This window comes from Sceloporus undulatus, chromosome 3 (assembly GCF_019175285.1).
Source record: "Sceloporus undulatus isolate JIND9_A2432 ecotype Alabama chromosome 3, SceUnd_v1.1, whole genome shotgun sequence".
In the NCBI taxonomy this organism is placed as follows: Eukaryota; Metazoa; Chordata; class Lepidosauria; order Squamata; family Phrynosomatidae; genus Sceloporus; species Sceloporus undulatus.
The window spans coordinates 46,897,476-46,917,473 of record NC_056524.1 but is presented as its reverse complement, the minus strand read 5'-3'; the positions used below and the strand labels follow the sequence as shown (position 1 = coordinate 46,917,473).

The 19,998-nt window shown below is 41.3% G+C and overlaps 1 protein-coding gene across 3 annotated transcripts; it reads left to right on the top strand.

The window, feature by feature from the left end:
• The first annotated feature begins 1,810 nt into the window (after window positions 1-1,810).
• Window positions 1,811-18,975, top strand: RIOX2 (ribosomal oxygenase 2). 3 transcript variants are annotated; one of them, XM_042456282.1, is made up of 10 exons: window positions 1,811-1,830; window positions 6,300-6,732; window positions 7,514-7,633; window positions 9,388-9,516; window positions 9,950-10,053; window positions 11,893-11,995; window positions 13,075-13,240; window positions 13,698-13,786; window positions 14,335-14,439; window positions 18,581-18,975. In XM_042456282.1, the coding sequence occupies exons 2-10, from the start codon at window positions 6,304-6,306 to the stop codon at window positions 18,740-18,742; spliced, it is 1,407 nt and encodes a 468-aa protein (XP_042312216.1). In that variant the 5' UTR covers window positions 1,811-1,830; window positions 6,300-6,303; the 3' UTR covers window positions 18,743-18,975. The 3 variants fall into 3 exon arrangements, with proteins under 3 accessions (XP_042312216.1, XP_042312214.1, XP_042312215.1); XM_042456280.1 differs by lacking the exon at window positions 1,811-1,830 and adding an exon at window positions 2,220-2,242; XM_042456281.1 differs by lacking the exon at window positions 1,811-1,830 and adding an exon at window positions 2,526-2,688.
• Window positions 18,976-19,998: the final 1,023 nt, after the last annotated feature.

The window sequence follows — 19,998 nt, the reverse complement described above, 5'->3', positions numbered from 1 at the left end:
GGTTAATGTCCTCTAGGGATAGCTCACTACTTTTAAAAAGGTTGTTAAGGAGGCTGCAAGCATCCAATGCTATGGGACTAAGGACTTTATCTCACAGGGGAAATAGAGCAAAATTGGGGTGTAAACAGCCGATTATCCTGTGCAAAACGCGATATCGCATTTAAGATTTTCACATGACGTTGCTATTAAACAGACAATAAAGAGGCCATAAAGAGACAATAAACAGCAACAAATCATTCATGGGGAAATCCCAAAAATGATTTTTTTTGCTGCTTATTGTTTCTTTAAGACCTCTTTATTGCCTCTTTAACAGTGATGTGTCTGACAATCTTAAGTGCGATATTGCGTTTTCCATGGGATAATTGGCTGTTTAAACCCCTGATTTTCCCCATGTGATAAAGTCCTAAGAGCAGGAAAGAAAAGAGCACCAGTGGTTAATTCCAGATCATTTGAATCCCACTTGTCCAGTCAGAGGTCTTTATCACACGGGGAAAATTAGGGGTTTAAACAGCCAATTATCCTGTGCAAAATACGGTATCCCATTAAAGATTTTCAGACACATCACTATTAAAGAGGCCATAAACAGCAACAAATCATTTTTGGGATTTCCAGAAAATTTATTCCCTCTTTATGGGCTCTTTATTGTCTCTTTAATAGCAATGTTGAGTGAAAATTTTAAATGTGATATCACGTTTTGTATGGGATAACTGGCTGTTTAAATCCTGATTCTGCCCTATTTAATCCACGAGATAAAGTCCATATATTGTGTGAACCTCTACCTTTGTTTTAACACCTCTTTGAAAACCCCACTGGACCTCTGCTTGGAAGGAAAGTGAAAGATCCTTTGTAGGGTATTAATCTTACTTTTATTTTAAACAACAAATTTTCACAAACTAATTGTGGCTTTCTTATTTGTTATTGGTTACAGTCACCATAATCACAAAGCACTAGCGCTCCCATTCATTGTAAAGGCACTACTCAAGAAAAAATGGTTTGTAGTTTGCAGGTTTTTGATTTACATTTTATAATTTTGAAATCTGAGTTGCAACATAATATGGAAATGTTTGCTGATAGAAATACCACAATCATATGGCCAGTAGCAGGTTAAAATAAAGTGTGGTGTTTGTTTGTTTTTTAAGTCATTTTCTGGGGTGTATATTTCTCTATGAGGAAAGTTTCAGGTGTTTACACTGACTGCTGTTTAAATTCTGATTCTCCCTATATTTTGTTAGCCCTCCCTTCAGTAAAAGATTATTTTTAATATGGCTCTGAATTGTTTCCTCAGTTTCTGTGGCACTTATGCCCTTAAAGGTGGATTATTATGTTAGACGTTCATCAGGACAGCTGTGGTGCAGCTAATGTAAAGCACATCACAACTGCCATGTCTCAGGATGAACGGTTTCAACAATACAAGTATTTAATCCAACTTCTGACCAACAAGTTGTGAATTTATGATGTAAAAATGCCTGACCTGTGTGCTGCAGAAGTCTGCAAGATGGAAAAGTACCCAGATTTGCAGTCATAAAGCGCATACTCAAAACCAAATTGGAAAGGGTTCAAATCGCTTTGGTGCAAGACTATTCATGTTCAGATGCTTATGTTCTATATTAATTTTAATGCTCCTTTAGCTTTTGTCCCTTCTGATCCAAATTTCTACAGGCCTGACTTGATTTACTGGAAAAAGGAGGCAACTAGGTGGTTGAAACATTAACCAGAGATGAAGGAACGCAGTTCCCATTTTCCTATCATTGCAAGAACCTAAAACTTCAGTTGAGAATTTGGAAAACTGTTTTCAGCATCCAAACAAAAGGGGCTGGCAAAATTAGCAAGGTAAATTAAAGATCCATAAAGCAGTGCCTATCTATGTGAATATCCTTCCATACCATCTTAACCCAGAACAAGAAGTTGACCAAAGGTAGGCCTGCGAAGCTAACATCGGTCCAAAACACACTGCAGAAATAATAACCCAGTTTGAGACCCCTCCCAGGCTTAGTTACAGGGGATCCTGCTGCTGGGCATTGTAAGCTTCCCTTTGGCATGCCCTCCACTTTTGAGCCTGACTAAGCATGAGCAATTGAGCCTACTACATTCTTATGAGTGTTTTGAAACTTTTCCTCTTGGACGTCCTCCATTTTGAGCCTGACTAACATGAATAGAAATCCTTCTGCTGTGCTTTCAGCTTTGGTTTCTAAACTTTCCTTTGGAGCCTGGCTGGAATGAATGTACATTTCTCTATGAAGGTGTTTGTAGCTCTTATTTTTGTCACTTTTTCCATTCTGCGCCTGACGGACGAAATGTGCATTTCTAGGAGTGTGTTTTCGAGCTTTCCTTTGCCCACGTCCATTATTATACTTTCCCCTTTTGCGGGGCCTAGCAGTTGCCTTCTTCCCCGGCGGCCTTGGCTGAGGGAGGAGAGGCCGCCCCGCCTGTTGCCCCGCCGCCGCCGAGGCTGCTTCAGAGGCGGCTATTCCCATTCCACCGCCCCCAAGCAGCCCTAGCTCCTGCCTTCCTTCCCCGCCTCGGCCATATTCGGGGAGGCGGGCGAAAGCAACAAGTCCGCCCCGAAAGGAAAGGCGAGGAAGGAAGGACGGCGTCGCCTCTGCCTCCTCCTCCTCCTCGCCTTGCCTTCCCAGGGCGGCCCTCTCGGCCTTCTCCCCGGCGCTGAGGGGCCTAAGGAAGCGGAGGAAGGTCTGTATCACGACGGAGCCCAAAGAGGCTCGGATGCATAAATGGCGGAGCTGGGTTGGGCAGCCCTCCCTCTTCCCCTCTCCCCCTTAGCACGTGGCTAGTTCCCAGGCCCAGGGTCCTCCTTTTCCAGGACCGTCCTCCATTTCAGCTTTCTCTCCTGGAGCATGGCTAAGAAGCAGGGATCGATGTTTCTAGAAGTGTTTTTTAGAGCATGGATACCAGTGTCTTTAGCTTCATGTTTTGGAACGTCTGTCCTCCATCTTGCTAGCATGCCCTCCTTTTCCAGGACACGTCCTCCACCGTTTCAGCCAAGAGGAACTCCAGAAATGCCCTCCCATTTTGAGCATGTTTTGGCTCTTATTTGGTCATGTCCTCTATTCTTTCTTAAATGTCCTAGATTTTGTGACGCCTTGTCCTCCTTTGTGGTTAGGAAGTCTGGTCAGGGTGACCAAGTGTCCTCCTTTTCCTGGACACGTCCTCCATTCCAGCCTTCTCTCCAGGAGGAATTCCAAAATGCCCTCCCAATATTTCTAAAAGTGACTTTAGCTGTTGCTTTGGAGCGTCCTCCATTTCGCGGTGCCTTGTGGGCTGGACATCGGTCTGAGCATGGATTTATACTTCTTATGAGAATATAGGGAAGCCAGTGTTTTGGGGACAGATGACACTCTTGCCTTTCACCAGGGGATGGTTCCTTTTTTATAAGTGTTAAAGGACTATACTTACATTAACCTGTGAATAACCCGACTCAGGTTTTTGGGATCAATTTTTGACTAAACTTTCTAGACTTTTACATGAATACATACATTAATTACCATCCAGAGACATATTCATGCTAGTCTGGAATATCAGTATGCAAAGGTACAGTTAGTCTCAAAGATGCTGCAAGATCCTTTTGCATGCTGTTACTGTATTTGTTGTTGTGTTCCTTCAGGTCATTTCTGACTTATGACGACCCTATAGTGAACCTATCATAGCATTTTCTTGGCAAGATTTGTTCAGAGGGTGTTTCCTGTTGCCATCCTCTGAGACTGAGAGTCTTTGAGATGTCGGAGGTCACCCAGTGGGTTTACATGGCTGAGCAGGGGTTTGAATCCTGATCTCCAGAGTCATAGTCCAATGCTCAAACCAGTATGCCATTATAACCAGCATATTATTACTACCACTGCCATCATCATTATCCTGCCCCCCCTCCAATTGAGACTCAGCAATTTGCAATTTAAAAGAAAATACTGTACAATTAAAAACTTACAAAAAGTACACATTAAAAATAGAATTAAACTGTCTACACAATATTAAGTCTCTCAGGTTAATTCTCTGGTGTATGGCGGAAAGGAAGGGATGCAGTTGAGAAAATCTTTGGTCAACTCTCTGGTTTTTCCAGATCAGGGGCTGTGAAGGACTTCTGTCCCAGCAAGGATTTTCCAGACTTCAGCTGCTTTGTTCCTTTTATATATGTGGCTGTAGGCAATTCACTCTAAGCAATGATTTGGATTTCCTTTCAGATGTGTATCATGGCCTTTAGTATTTGTGGTGAGCTTCCAGATATAAAAGGGTCTTGTATTCACTGATTCTTAGATTCAGATCTCTGCTCAAGTGTGAGCTTGCCGCTGCTTTGTCTCTGGCAAACACCTTTCCTGTCTGTAATATGGGGCAACAACAAATCTTCCAAGATGCTGTTGGTAAGAAACTACATGCACAAGGCTGAACATCTTGTTGAGCTTAATTGTTCCTTGCCTGGTCAGTGGATGGATGGAAATGCCCCTGTAGCTATCTTACTCCCATGATGGGTGAGAAATAAGGTGGGATATGCACCTAGTGAAATAAGGAATCACTTCTAAAGTGCCATAGAAATGCCAAGAAGAAATGTTGTAGGACAAGAGTTATTTTAAAAGACTGGTGTATACTAAACAATGAAACATCCAGTTTCCAAATACTGTATGTCTGTGATGCTTATCTTTATCTTTTCAGTGTTTCATCTGACAACTCTCAAATGTATGTGAAGAAGAAATTCTTGCTCTTTCTCCTTGCCTAACTTCCTTACCAGGCATTTGCCTGTTCTTGTTAGCGCAGTTCTTCTCCTGCATTCCTTAAGTAGTTTTAAACACAGGGGGGCATAAAGTGGTAACCATTAAAATATTTAGTTTAAGATGTAACAGACAGGAAAGAGCACTAATGTTTTATGAATTACCTTCCTTGCCCAGAGGGCTGCCCTGGTTGTTAAATGGCATGATTGTGACAGGCTCATCACATCTTTGTGCTCCTTCTTATATTGTCGGTGGTGTCTTCTTTAAAAACAAAAACCAAACCTCAAAATATTTTACATGATGTGTTTTTTTTCCTGGCACTGCTAAAGCTGAAACTAGCTGCCTAACAGGCAGGCGGTGTTCTCCCAGTAGAGAGAATGGGAAGGTGGATTGAGGACATCAGGCAATTACCATTGTCACAGAAAATGTCATGGGATCTCAGGAAGCCAGTCAGAAGAGCATTTTAAAAGCTTTGTCTTAAAACAAACATGCATACAATCTGATAATGGAGGCTTGAAGAGCTGAGGTGACCCTCATCTGCTGAGAAGAGATTCACTTTCCCCCAAGTCCTGCCTCTCAAACCTAGAAGGCAAGCTGTGAGTCTGTAGCAGGAAAAGATATTAAGAGACAATAACGTATGGTAGCAAACTGGCCACTACACAGTGCCCAGTACTGTGCATCATACATGAACATTTCACAGTGTCTTAATGTTCAGTATACTTTTTTATTTGGGGAATGATTGGGAGGGAATACTGTAGTCCTTTTGGTCTTTGCCTTCTCTGATACTTTTAATTACTTCAAATGAGGTAATTCTGGCTTAACTGGTAAAGTGATACTGACTTGCTTTTCACCCTCAAACAATCGTATTTGGTGTCACACTGATGCAGTTTTTATACGCTGTGCTTTGGATTGCAGCTGTGCAGTCTGACCTGTGTGTGTGTGTGTGTGCTAGATATGTCTCATTGACTTGAATGGGATTTAACTGCCATAAAATGTTGCATGTTATTCATACATTAATTAACTTTTGAATCCTAGTTTTTCTCCAGTGGGCTTGAAGTAGTATGATTCTTACAATAGTGCTATGAGATGGATCACTGGGAAGGAATGGTCTGAGGTCATCCAATGAGCTTCAAGTCTTAGTTGAGACGAGACTCACAAGTCCTAGTCTCCCAAATTCCAGTCTCATACTTATATAAGGCACACCATTTTGCTCTGCCATTATATTTAATGGAACTTGAGCATCCATGTATTTTATTATCCATGGGGGATTCTGGAACCAAACCCCAGTGGATAACAAGGTCCCACTGTATGCCATTCCAAAGTAAGTTCAACCATCCCTGTTTCCCCCCATGCCACACACACACACATGTGTATTAAATCACTATGGCAGGTGTGGGAATGCAGCTTTAGTATATTTAGTATGTCATGCAGCCTGATTCTAAACATGTTTACAGAGGTGCAAGTGTCACTGGGTTCAATGGGATGTTCCTAAATTAGGCTGCAGAACTAAACACACTTAACAGCAAGTCTAACTGAATTTGGGTGGGGATTATTTTGCGCTGTTAATTTCTTGCATTATTTACACAGGATTATGTCCAAGAAAGTAGAGAGACGGTCTGGAACTGAGAAGGAACAACATTTACCATGCAAACAAGCCAAAGTGGAAACTATCTGTCCTTTGCTGTGGAAGTGTGACCATCCACAGAATGTGTTTGAGGGTTTGATATCACCTATGAAGCAAGATGAATTTTTTAAAGAATACTGGGAGAAGAAGCCATTAATACTTCACAGAGATGACCCCACTGTGGCATCCTACTATCAATCACTCTTTCAGTTAACTGACTTGGAAGGCATAGTCAAGCATGGTTTATACTATGGACGGGACATTAATGTCTGCAAGTGCATTAATGGAAAAAAGAAGGTTTTTAACAAAGATGGCAAAGTCAGCTATGCACAGCTGAAGAAGGACTTTGATCAGAAAAAGGCGACAATACAGTTTCACCAGCCCCAGAGATTTAAGGTAGGATCCACTGGTTTTCTGTAGCTTGTGGTTGCTTTTGCAGTTGTAAGCTTGGATTGACATAGACATACAATTAAAAAGGATTTAGGGAACAGGTTGTGGAACTGCATGTGCCTTTATCTCCTGCCTGAGTTTAGTGCTACATGCAGCTGTTGCTGACCTGGATTTAAAGGTGTCCAGAGACATTTCTAAACCGAGATGCCATGGGTTGCTTTGTTTTTATATCATGTGTTTGTATCAGTCCTACTTAGCATAAAGCTATTTCTTGTCTTTTAGCTTACTGAACCTTGGGGTCAGTTTCTGTTGAATGGTAATGTAATATTTCTTTACAGAATTTTGTGGGGAAAATGTGACTAGAACCATATGTTTGACATCAGGTTGAGGGTTGCAGGTTACAGACCTTGGCAGTGTATGGTTTGGTTGTATAGATTTGAAACTGCTGGTGCTAGATTTTGGCTGGTTTGAAGAAAGAGCCAAATTAGAATCTTTTGCATTCCTAATTTTTACCTGCTCTGGGCCTAGTTTGCTGACACATTTTCACATAATAAAGCAGATGTATGTATATACTAGTGCAGCAGCAGGCACCCTTTCCTTATTGTTGCACTTTTTATTGTTTGACTCGTTAGTCATGTAGTCATCTGGGCATCCTATTTCAGTGGAGATGAGTATTTGGAAGAGTAGAATGTAAACATGACGGGCGGGGGGACTAGGAGGAGAAAGGACAGCAGCTTTGGCATACTAATTCTCATTCTCTGCTCTCTGTCCCCTTTCCTTTTCAAAGGATGAGCTCTGGAGAATACAGGAGAAATTGGAATGCTTCTTTGGTTCATTGGTTGGATCTAATATTTACATAACTCCTCCAGGGTCCCAAGGCCTGCCTCCACACTACGATGATGTTGAAGTAAGAGCAATCACAAAAGATTCCTGGTCTTGAGTTTTTTCAGGAGTAGGTTGTCCTTGTGTGCCTCCAAGGCATTTTGACTTATGGTGAAAACCCCTATCACAGTGTTTTATTATTATTATTATTAAGCTTTATTTATAAAGTGCTGTAAATTTACACAGCACTGTACATACAATCTTTTAATTAGACGGTTCCCTGCCCTCAGGCTTACAGTCTAAAAAGACAAAAGGAGAAGGGAATGGTTATGAGGAAGGGGATCAGGTCCTGGAGTTCATCTTTCATTAGAGTTGCCACCTGTCCTTAGATTTCACCACCAAAATCTGAGACCTTGGGATGGTCCCTTGGCAAGGGTGATGATGTTCAAAGGAAAAGCCCCTGGTGATGTCTTAAACATCACCGACAGTTGCACAAAGTACAGTTGTCCCTCCTTATCCACTGACTTTTTTGTTACCCATGGATTCAAGCATTCATGGCTTGAAAATATTCCAAAAAAGGTATAAATTCCAAATAGCAAACCTAGATTTTCCGTTTTATATAAGGGACACCATTTTGCTCTGCCATTATATTTAATGGAACTTGAGCATCCATGTATTTTATTATCCATGGGGGATTCTGGAACCAACCCCCAGTGGATAACAAGGTCCCACTGTATGCCATTCCAGAGTAAGTTCGACCATCCCTGTTTTCCCCCACGCCCCACACACACACACACGTGTATTTCAAGGCAGTGCTCTCACCTTGAGTGTCCTCCTCCTCACCCTCAACACCAGGGAAAGCCCCAACATCTGGAAAACCTATCAAATAACATCTGAAGGCCCACAGCTGTCCACTTCTGCGCTACTTGTTCAGATGGGGTTTTCTTTAGCCTTCCCCTGAGGTTGTGAGAGTGTGACTTGCCCAAAGTCACTCAGTGGGTTTCCATGCCCGAGCGGGGATTCGAACCTTGGTCTCCAGACTCATAGTTCAACATTCGAACTACTGTACTACATCATGCTGGCTCTCCTTTTCAGGAGTAGCACTCACTATATTTGTCTGTTAATATGGATGTACTTGTTAAAATTATTCATCCCTGCAGGGGAGCACACATTTTTGAATCTTATTTTCTTCCTACTGCAGATATGTGTTGGATAACTATTCAGTATTTCTAAGAGATCCTTGTGAGAGGGGAAGGAAGTCCCTCCCAACTCACCTTTTCCCCCACAACATGGCCATGTAGTGGCTGGGTTGAGGGTGGGAGTAGCTGAGTGTTGTCATCAGCTTTATTCCAACAGATGGCACACAATGATCATGTCATTCTCTGGAGTATGTTTGCATTGTCATGCACCAGCTATCAGAATACTTGACAATCTTCTGTTACTTCCCGCTATCACTCAGCCTTTTACACAACTGGATGGGGACGGGGACAGGAGAAAATGAATCTGGGCTGGGGAGGCAATCTATTTGAACACTTGGGCGGGGAGGGAGGAAAAAAAGGCCCTCTTTCATACATCCTATGAATCTTTGAATATTCTGTCAACTCCTGTCTGTTACACATAAAAATCATAAGTATCCATGTAATGGAAAATCTATGTGCATGTACAGGTGGATTCTGTTTTAAAGTGAAGCTTGCTATTTTCATTGTTCCAAAGAGATCTTGGAAGCTGAACTTCCAATAAGTTCAGCTGATGTTTATTCCTATGTAAGGTTAGATGACGGTCTGATGAATTAGGAACTGTGGGAAAATTTTGATGCTTACTCTGTTATGTTCCTTGCAGGTGTTTATCTTGCAGCTTGAAGGAGAGAAGCACTGGCGGCTCTACAAGCCTACTGTACATCTAGCTCAACAATACAGTGCTGAACCTGAGGACAAAATTGGGACTCCAACACATAACTTTGTATTAAAGGTATAGTAATGTGGTTTTTAAGTCATTTAATCTTTTTTAGTTGTATTCTGTTTTTAAACAAATGATCTGTATTAATATTGTAATAATTTAATTCCATTTTAATTGTCATTTTTGTAAGTTTTTAATTTTACTGTACTTTTAGACTATAAGCCGCTTTAAGTCCCAGTTTTTTGGGGAAAACAGGATGCAAATAAATATAACAACAACAACAAACAACAACAACATATTTCTTTATTTAAACAATATAGTTTATGATTAAGATAATAACTGAACTGCTTCTATTATGGTACAGCTCTGCATGTAATTGGAAACTTTCTGTGACATGACATAATTTTATACTCAAATTGTTTGTGTTTTAGGAGAATGCTTATTTTTATATCCTTTGTAAGCACAGCAGTCTAGCACTAAACTTTCAAAATAACTTTCTGCCTAGCCAGGAGACTTGTTATATTTTCCAAGAGGGACTATTCATCAAGCTGCCACTCCTCCCAGTGTATCTCATTCTACCCATGTGACTATCAGCACCTATCAGAACCAGTAAGCACCCTACCTTACATTTTATCATAGCTGTCACACCATTGGCTGTGAACTGAATGAATCTGTAAGGTGAAATATTTTTGCTTTGAATGAAACACTATTTATGGGGTGAAACAGACCACCCGAAGAGGCGGTGTGACATCGCCCCTGAAAAAGCTTGAAGGCTGCTCAGCTCACATCCTCCCTGCAGTGGAGTGGTCACGTGAAAGGAGCCATGGCAAAGTCTGGATGACTGGACCTGAGAATTGCTTGTCACATGGTTGTTCTGCTGCAGGAAAGAGGCAGGCTGAACAGCTGAGTGACAGTAGAACTGCCAGCCAGCCAGCCAGCCAGCAGCCTTTGACCTTCTTTCGTGCTGTCTTCCCTCCTTTCCAGCTGGGAGCAGTCAAGCCTCCTATCAGAAACACTTCCAACCCTACTCCCCATTTCTTCTTCTTCTTTTGCCTTCTTCATCAGGAGGAAAAGAGGCTGAGATGGGGCTGCAAGGCAAGCAGAGTCATTGACTTCCATGTGCACAAGTGCCTTTTTGGACACTGTTTCCTATTTCCCCACTTCTGGGGAGTAGAGTTCAAGGCACGCCAGTCTAAGAACAGAGTTGACCAGCAACATGTAGGCCCAATGAGTTGGCCTTTGCCTCTGCTCTTGTCATGTGGCTGCTCTGCTCTTGATCAGCTGCTCAGCCCACTTCCTTACTGGAGCGCAGTGGCCATGTGATAGGAGTGAAGACAAAGGCTTGGCTGGTTGGGCCTGCATGTTGCCATTGAATCCACGGCAAACTGACATGAAGAAGCATGAGAAAATTCTTCTCTCCTTCCAGCACCTCTGACAAAGGTTTGATGAATGGTGTAATTGTTAATGGTTCAGAGTTCAAGGAATGATGATCATGATCATGATCATGATGGTTTAAATCTTACGGCTTGTTGGGGGGGGGGGGGTTCCACAGCAAAAAGAAAGTATTTAAAGGGGGTCCTTGGTAAAGAACACTTCATCACACCATGCTCACTCTTATAAAGTATTTTTCATATGAATAGGCCAAGAGCAGTTTTTTCTGTGTTTCCCCCCAAATTCCAGAGGATTTAATGTGGATGGTCAACAGATACTTTGCACAGATTTGCAGCCTTAGTTATAATCTTGTGGCCCATTCTTTTTCTGGAGCAGGTTGTTGTGCTTTTCAGAGCCAGAAGGCTGTGTAGGCTGCTTCCCCTCTTGGAAAATGAGGATATTGTCATGTTGATTTATGTTTTTAGACCTTCCTGGTTTGAGTTCTGGTGCCTTGCTGCCCTTGAAGATGACTTTGGTCCAAAACACACTGCAGAAATAATCCAGTTCGAGACCGCTTTAACTGCCCTGGCTCAATGCTAGGGAATTCTGGAAACTGTAGTTTTGTGAGACATTGAGCCATCTCTGTCAGAGAGAGCTCTGGTGCCACAACTGAGCCAGGGCAGTAAAAGTGATCTCAAACTGGATTATTTCTGCCATGTGTTTAGGATCTTTGAAGCTGCAGTTGGTACAAAATGCCATACTACTTCTTGAAATTAAACTCAGCCTTTCCTTTGTTTCACACAGTTTCTGAGTGTACTTGGAATTTCTGAGGATCTGACAAAACATTAGACTATTGGTAGTAATCTGTGAGATTACACATTTTGTATAGTTCAGTTGTGCAAAAGCTTTCATTGTTAAAATTTATCTGGATTAGATAGCGTTAAAGAAAGGATGTTGTGTTAGATGAGTACTTTCCTTCACTCTGACAGCTAGTTCTTATGTGCTCTGTCTTCAGCAAGAAATATTGCTCCAGATTGAATTTTCGTTAATGTCTTTGATTTGTCTTCTGCCTGTCAGCTCTTGGAGAGATTTCTTCTTGGATGTGGTTCCTGGGCTTATTTTGGATGTGGCAAAAGAAGACATAGAATTTCGGAAAAGCATCCCAAGGCAGTTATTGATGGTAATGATAATGGCACTAAAAAACCTAACGTAGGGGCTTTCTAAACTGCCCTTTGGGACGTCCTCCGGACGTCCCATTTTAAAAAAGGGGCGTCTCTTTTAGACGCCCCATGGCCTAGTACGGACTCCGTCCGTACAAGATGGCGCCGGCCCTTCTACATGGCCGGCGCCATCTTTGCGTATCGGACGCTTAGCGTCCGTACGCGTCGCGCCGCTGCTGACGTAGCGAGCGCGACGAAAAAAGAAGCTCCATTTTGGAGCTTCTTTTTTCGGTCCGCGCGGGAGTCGGGCCGTCTGAAGGCTCCGGCTCCCCCGCGGACCTACTGGCGGCGGCAGCAGACCGCCGCAAAGCGGCGGTCTGTACCCCGCCACAATAATCTGAAGCTGCTCCCAGAAGAAAAGTTTTAATAGTCTCAGTTTTAAGCATTGAATACATCTGTAGCTGTTTAACTGTAGTTCCAAAATAGTACTTTTGGAAGAGATTGTCCTTAGTAGCAGGGTTTGTATGTGCGTGGTTCTTAAATCTGCAGAAGTAAAACCAGTACATAAGTGAAAGCCAAGTTTTGAAGTTCTCCTACATTTCTCTAAATTGGTGAAACTTTTTCATTCTTTATCTCTTTATGATAGAATCATAAAACAGAAAGGATTTGTTTTAAATAGAAGCCAGAGTCAGTCCTCAGAAAAAGTAAAATACGATAGAAGATTCTGTGAATTATAATTTCTTAGAGTAAGGACAAACAAAACTTTACTTGGAAGGTACCGGAGCTAGTGTTCTAGACATTGGGTTAGAGTTACATAAAGAAAAATATTAAAGATTTATAAATAAAGAACACTAAGCCCAAATTCATGTGGTCTAGGATTTCATATTGTGATGTTAAATATATGTAACTTGATTAGCTTTGGTTTCCCATTCTATAGCAAGAGTTCAAAAAGAACTCCTGCTTCTTACTGAAATAATCTTCTTTTAAAATTCTGCCTCAGCCCAGTAGATTGGATTGTAATGCATGAAGAACTCTGGATTGTCTTCTCAAGTAAGCTAGGTTCTTGTAAACATAAATTCTTCTTGTTTCCTGTGTTTAGAAGGTCGATGTGTCTGATTCATCGAGGCAATTAAGTGGCTTCCTGAGGTGCCTTGCAGACCGTCTAGATAATGGCAAGGAATTGAAGTCATCTGACATGAAAAAAGATTTTATTATGAACAGATTGCCTCCTTTCCTGGGAACTTCCTTTGACTCTTTGGCTCCAGGTGATATTTAAGTTTATTGTGGGTGTTTTTCATAATAGAGTGGGGAAACAAATTATACCATAGATGTATAAAGTAATGTATTTATTAGTTACGCAGGAACAGTTTATTGTGACATAAAGGAATTGGTGTGGAATTAATGATTCAGATAGAGCTGATATTATATTTCTGTGGAATTCTCCTCCTTAATTGTGGTTTTAAAATTTCAGTTCCCACCTTAAATTTGAGGAAGGAAGCGGACGAAGGATTGAAATAAATTATTAGTTCCTGAGAATTTTTGGGATTCCTCATTTCAGGCATTAACACTTAAGACAATCCACTTGAATGAGCAAAAGTTTAAAATTCTGTAATTTGGCAGTTGCACTGATACCTGCAACATTTCCTAGTTTAGAAGAACAGAATTAAAGATGGGTTGCCTGCTCCTCTGTTCACAGTAATGTGGCTATCTTTTCTTTTTTAGTTGGAGCATTACCAAAATTAAACAGCACAATCAAGTTACGTTTTAAAGACTATACAGTAATTACAGTGGAACCAGAACAAGACCTTTTGGTGAGTACAGAGGAAGTGCTTGTGGAGACTTGTTTTTCATTGGAGCTTTCTGTGTTGTAACATTGCCTGCATTCTGTATTTAGGCTGCTTAGTTGCATCCCACAGCATGTGACTGGAATTGCTCTTGATATTATGGTGATAATGTTGCACTTTGCTGAAAAGGAAAGGAGTTTCAGGACTGGAAATGCTAGGCTTGATAACTTTTTTTCCCCTAATATTGTTTGTCTTTACAAATGTGTGCATATAAATATATTAAAATAAGAACAGGGTATGTTGGTGTTCTAACACAGGGATTTCCTTTTATTTTAACAAGAGACATATCAAACGAAATGAACTACACTAGCATGGGATAAATTATTTTATTTTATTTTATTTATATCCCACCTTTCACCCAATAGAGGGACTCAAGGAGGCTAAAAACAAATTTAAAATTAATTGTAAGGTTTATGGAATTGTTTGATTCTGAAAGAGGGAGATATTTTTAATACTGAAATGTTTTCATGTTGACAGCTAACACACAACACTGAGTTTCTTTTCCTTTTCCTCAGAATAATTCACTCGAAGAAATGGTGTTCGTGTATCACTCCTTAAAGAACAAGAGAGAAAGCCATATGATGGGGGAGGAGAATACTAATGAGGAAGGAATAGTAGAGGTTTGTTTTTCATGTGTACATTGGGTCCTTTTAATGGTCATGTTAGTTCTGAGGCCCCTCCCCATTTTAAAAACAGTTACTTCATTGTCCTCACCTCCATGCTTGACATCTTTTTGTCATGCTGTCATCTTTTGTGTGTTTTGGATGCTGCTTGCTGCTTTTTGGTGAGTACAGGGGGCCTTTTTGCCACATAGGTCAAGGAGCCATCTAGTTCAACACTCAGTGTTCAGTGGTGGCCAACCAGATGCTTCTTGGTCAGAATGGGAATCATTTGGCCCTCCAGATGTCCTTAGATTGCATCTTCCAGCAGCCTTAGCCAGCATAGCCAGTGGTAAGGAATATGGCAAGTTGTATTCTTACAACTGGAGCACCCCATGAATCTCCTTCCGTGTTATAGAAAGACACAAGCAAAGTTTAAAGCAGTATCCCTGCTGTGTTTCCTTGTAGCAATTGTTACTCCTTCTTATCTGAGAGCATCTGTTTACCCATCATAATTAACAGCTGAGGTGCCTGTATGTGGTTTATTAGCAGTGGAAGCTGATGGAGCTGAGGTCAGTGTGGGTGGTAAACCCACTCAGGTTTGAGCCTGAACTTTTAAGGAGTTCTTCAAGATGCTGAATTTCAAAATAGGTTCAGCACCTTGGGAAGCTGTTGTAAAATTTGAAGATTTACTTCCCTGTCGACATCAGAAATACTGGCTGCCACAGAACAGATTTCTTCAATTCTATAATAAAATGCTTATGCCGTAGAGATCATCCTAAATATTTTCCAAAGAAATCTGTCTCACTAAATGTTAAATAAAGCAAATTGAAGAACAAACACCATGTTGGGTTTGGCTTGTTTTAGACATGTTTACTTAAGATTTGCCAGTTTGCTGTTACAACAAAACCCTTGCTTTGCTAAAGACAATCTCTATGCAAACCTGTTTATTGCTCATAGACAACAATTGTGTTTAACCTATAGATAGCTCTGTGGCTCTTTATTTTAGTCTTGGACTACTGCTGGCAACTAGACTACTACCCTGCCCAACCATGGAGTGTTATGGGTGGGAAAACACTCCCCTACAGTGACGGTAAAATAGCAGTGTAATGAGTACAGTGAGCTAAGATAATTTCCTTTTAACAAATGCACTCCTGTTCCTTCTGATAAGACTGTACTCTTTTTCTCTTTTTCCTACATGCTTGAGAGGAGGAATGTGTGCCTCACACTGTGGGCTGAGAATTGTACATTTTCTTGGAACACAGGGGCATTGTTTTTGGTAGGCTGCAGTAGCATTGAGAGCTGAAGAAAATTTGAAGTATTTAAACCTCTAGCTGTGTTTTGTTAATGCTTCACTTCAGCTAGTAGTTACTATTTATTTTTCACACCCCATTTATTTTACAAAATGGGAATGCAAGGTGAATTAGTGTGATAAAAACATTGTGACAAAACTCCTCATAAACATGTTGGTTATATTAGGTAGCTATTTGTCCTATAAGCCAGCAGGTTTTTGTGTGTGGCCTGTAAAGCGGAGATGTGTTCTGTATATATTTATATAGAAGAATGTGGGTAACTTGTGACCCTCCATATATTTTGGACTGTAGTTTCTATCATCTCTATCAATTGGGTATGCTGTTAAGGCACATAGTAGTTGCAATTCAACCAGTCCAGCAAGCCCGCAGTCTTGGTTTTATCTTTGACTCTTCTCTGTCGTGTATCCCTCAGATCCAGACCACAGCCAAGGCTTGTAGATTCTTTTTATACAATATTGCCAAAATCCGACCATATCTCTCCGCCTCTACTGCCAAGATCCTGGTCCATGCCCTAGTGGTCTCACGACTTGATTACTGTAATGTCCTCCTGGCTGGGCTTCCTCTTTCTCATCTCCGTCCTTTAATCTCTGTTCAGCATTCAGCTGCACGCACTATCACTTCCTCCCACCGCTCTGACCACATCTCTCCTGTGTTGGCATCCCTTCACTGGCTCCCCCTCCCTATCCGCATTCAGTATAAGCTCCTGCTGTCCACGTTTAAAGCCCTCCATGGACTGGCCCCTCCCTACTTATCAGACCTTCTTTCTCCTCACCTTTCCACTCAGGCCCTCCGTTCTGGTAGTCAAGGTCTGCTGTCTCAGCCCAGGATTTCCTCTGCCCCATCCCGGATTCGCCCCTTTTCACTCGCTGCCCCTCACTCCTGGAACCTTCTTCCCCCAAAAGCAAGAGCCATCACTTCTTTAACCAGCTTCAAAACGGAGTTGAAAACCATCCTGTTCAGAGAAGCCTTCCCAGGCATTGCATAATTGTCGCTTACTATTTGATGTTCTTGTGGTGCCTGTTTATTGAACCATTTCCTGTATTGCTATGTACTGTATATGTATTATCCTACTTGAGAGTATGTATTTTCCCTGGAAAACAATTAACCATCCATTATGAAGCCTCTGCCTTGGTCCAGGCCTTGGAGGTAGAGAGGAACTGCTGGACCTCTTACCCTTTCCCTCCACTACTCCCTTCTCCTTCTGTGTTCATGTCTTTTTAGATTGTAAGCCCGAGGGCAGGGAATCGTCTAACTAAAAGATTGTATGTACAGCGCTGTGTAAATTTACAGCGCTTCATAAATAAAGGTTAATAATAATAATAATAATATAACAATACAGGGAGACAAGTACAGTGCCCCCGCGTCATATGCGGGCGTGCTTTACGCAGCTTTCAGAATATGCTGAAAGCCGTGCGGGGAGAAGGGGTGGTGTGTCCCATAGGGACTAATAGGGTGTGCGCTTGTGGCGTGCATGCGCCACTGCACCACAGCATGCACGAGCCCCATTCATTCAAATGGGGCTCTAGCATAGGTGGAATTTGTTTTACGTAGGGGAGTTCAGAACGGATCCCCATGTAAACCAAGGGTGTACTGTACAGGAAGGCTGTCCTACATGTTCTGATCTACTTGTTCATTGGGACACTTTCAGAAGTAATCTAAGACACTTAGGCAGCAATCCTAAACCTGCATAATGAACACAGTGGGATTTAACATGCTTAGATTTGTGCTTAGTAGATTGCTAGAGCCAGAGTGGTGGTGTTTGAGTGTTGGACTAATATTCTGGGAGAGCAGAGTTCGAATCTGCTGAGCGAAGGAAAGTCACTGAATGATCTTGGACAAATCACACTCTCAGCCTCAGAGAAAGACAATATCTGAATAACTCTTGCTAAGAAAACCTCATGATAGGTTCACCTTCAGATTCTGCTATATAACTATATATATATATATATATATATATATATATATATATGAGAGAGAGAGAGAGAGAACAAAGCTAAACACAAGGCACAGGAGGATTCTCACTAAATAAGACTGAGGCTGAGACCCTTTATTGGGCAATGTATCATGAGATTCCACCTAAATGAAGCTGTGTGCCTCCCTTCCCGTGGGATTCATCTCCCTCCTGTGCACCCTCCCTTTAATGAGCAGTAGAGAGGGGAGGCATTAGAGAAGCATCTGCCCATGTGCCTCTAATCAGATATGCAACGTTTCCCTTGGAACCCCAACAGTTGCAAGGGGGAATCCTTTTCTGTTCTGCCGCTGGTTGTAAATACATAACCATATGCTTCTCTTGCAGTCCAAAAAGTTCCCAAATGCCCAACAGAGTAGCCCAAACGTGTTGTAATCGAGTCATGTGCCACTGAAGCCCTCATTTTTCAAGGAATGGGTGCACCTGACACACTAATTTTAACTGTTCAGAAGCAGTCCTGGACATGGCTGAAACCTGGGCATCCAGACACAGATCACAGGAGTACACCCAAGCTGTGAACCTGAGATTTTCGGGGAGTATAACCCCATCAACAGAGGCTGAATCTGGTTCACAGATCTGCTTTCTGACTGTCAAGGAGCACCTCTGTCTTTTATCTGGAGTGTTTCAATTTGTTTACCTTCATCAAGTCCAATATAGACAGCAGACACTGGTTTAGTAACAGAAACAGCTTTCTTGGAATTGGAACAGTTTTAGTCAGTTATAATGAGATATTTAGTTGAATAGTGTTTACCTGCACAGGAATAACTGTTAGTAGGTGAGATATATAATGATGTGTATAAAGTACTTAGTAAAAATTATCTCATATTTGTTTTAGTTTGGTGTCTAACATGCTTTCTCTTTTTTCTTTTCTTTTATAAAGACTTCTGGGTTACGTTTTCCTCTTTCCCATATGGAAGCACTGAAGCAAATTTGGAGTTGTGATACTACTATCTGTGTTGAGGAACTGAGTCTGTCTTCAGATGCAGAAAAAGAGAACTTGGTGATATCACTGTGGAGTGAATGCCTAATTGAAGTAATATGAAGGCACAATCTAGCCAAAATTAAATTGTCTTCCCTAGTAAAAGAATAAAGTATAAGCTTGAATCTCTGAAGGCATGATCTAGCCAAAGCAAAAAGTCTGCTGTTGCACACAAAGAGCTACTTATTACCAAATTATTATAGAAAGGCTCTTTCTTACATCATCCTTGTACATAACAGTAAGATTGTGAAAAAGGTGGATGCAATTGTCTGAAAATGCAAATACTCTCAAAATTTGTTGTACAGTGGTACCTCGGGATACGAAATACCCAGGTTACGAAATTTTCGGGATACGAAAAAATCCCATAGGGAATTATTGTTTCGGGTTACGAATGTTTTTTCGGGTTACGAAAAACTTTTGGTGCTTTTTTCGGCTTTTTCGCACGGAATCGCGGCTTTTCCCCAACTTTTGGTGCTTTTTTCGGCTTTTTCGCACGGAATCGCGGCTTTTCCCCATTAGCGCCTATGGCAATTCGGCTTACGAAGGCTTTTCGGGTTACGAACGGTGCCACGGAACGAATTAATTTCGTAACCCGAGGCACCACTGTATAGGCTGACACTTAAAATTGTATCTAAAATATGTTTGCTGGAATCCTATATGATCCATTATGTTACATAATTTTACGTATACTTAGCTACATTGCAGAGGTGATAATAAACCCCTTTAGTGAACTGCAAACATGTGTAACAGGACTCTGCGAAGAGTGCCTGTTGCACACTGGACACTTAACATTAACAGCAGCCCTCTACTGGGTATGGATGTTATGCAGTTGTGCAATTCTTAATCTTGCAGGTGTAAGTCCACTTATGAAAACAAGATTCCAGCAATAGTATATTTCCTGAAATGCCCACATGAGCAGGCTTTGTCTGGTATAACTGATGACTGTACCTATGTTTTAATAAGGAGACTTTCCTGGCCATAGCAAAAACATCTGCTTAAATTACAGGTTGTAATATAGACTACAAAACTGAAAGGCTCAGCATTTCTTGCTGAAATAATGACTTGATGTAAGTGCTGCTTCATGGTACGTGGTACTAGCCAATAGTACTTAATTTCCATGGCTATTTCTACAGTGATGTAAATAAGGTGTATTTCATAACAGTAACAGATGGTTTCAATGTTGGAAGCACAAAGCAGAGCCCAGTTTTTGTTGTATTTTATTCAGATTTTTTCCTTGGAAATTCTATAATATAAAACCTATGTACACATTTGCTACAAGTGAGATTCCCCCTCCCTCTTCTTTCATGACCTCATCAATA

What these genes read in the sequence shown, in the direction of transcription:
- RIOX2 (XM_042456280.1), top strand. An exon ending in CACACTACGATGATGTTGAA is followed by an intron (nt 7,634 to 9,387) that starts GTAAGAGCAATC and finishes TGTTCCTTGCAG; the next exon opens with GTGTTTATCTTGCAGCTTGA. An exon ending in ATCAGCACCTATCAGAACCA is followed by an intron (nt 10,054 to 11,892) that starts GTAAGCACCCTA and finishes TCTGCCTGTCAG; the next exon opens with CTCTTGGAGAGATTTCTTCT.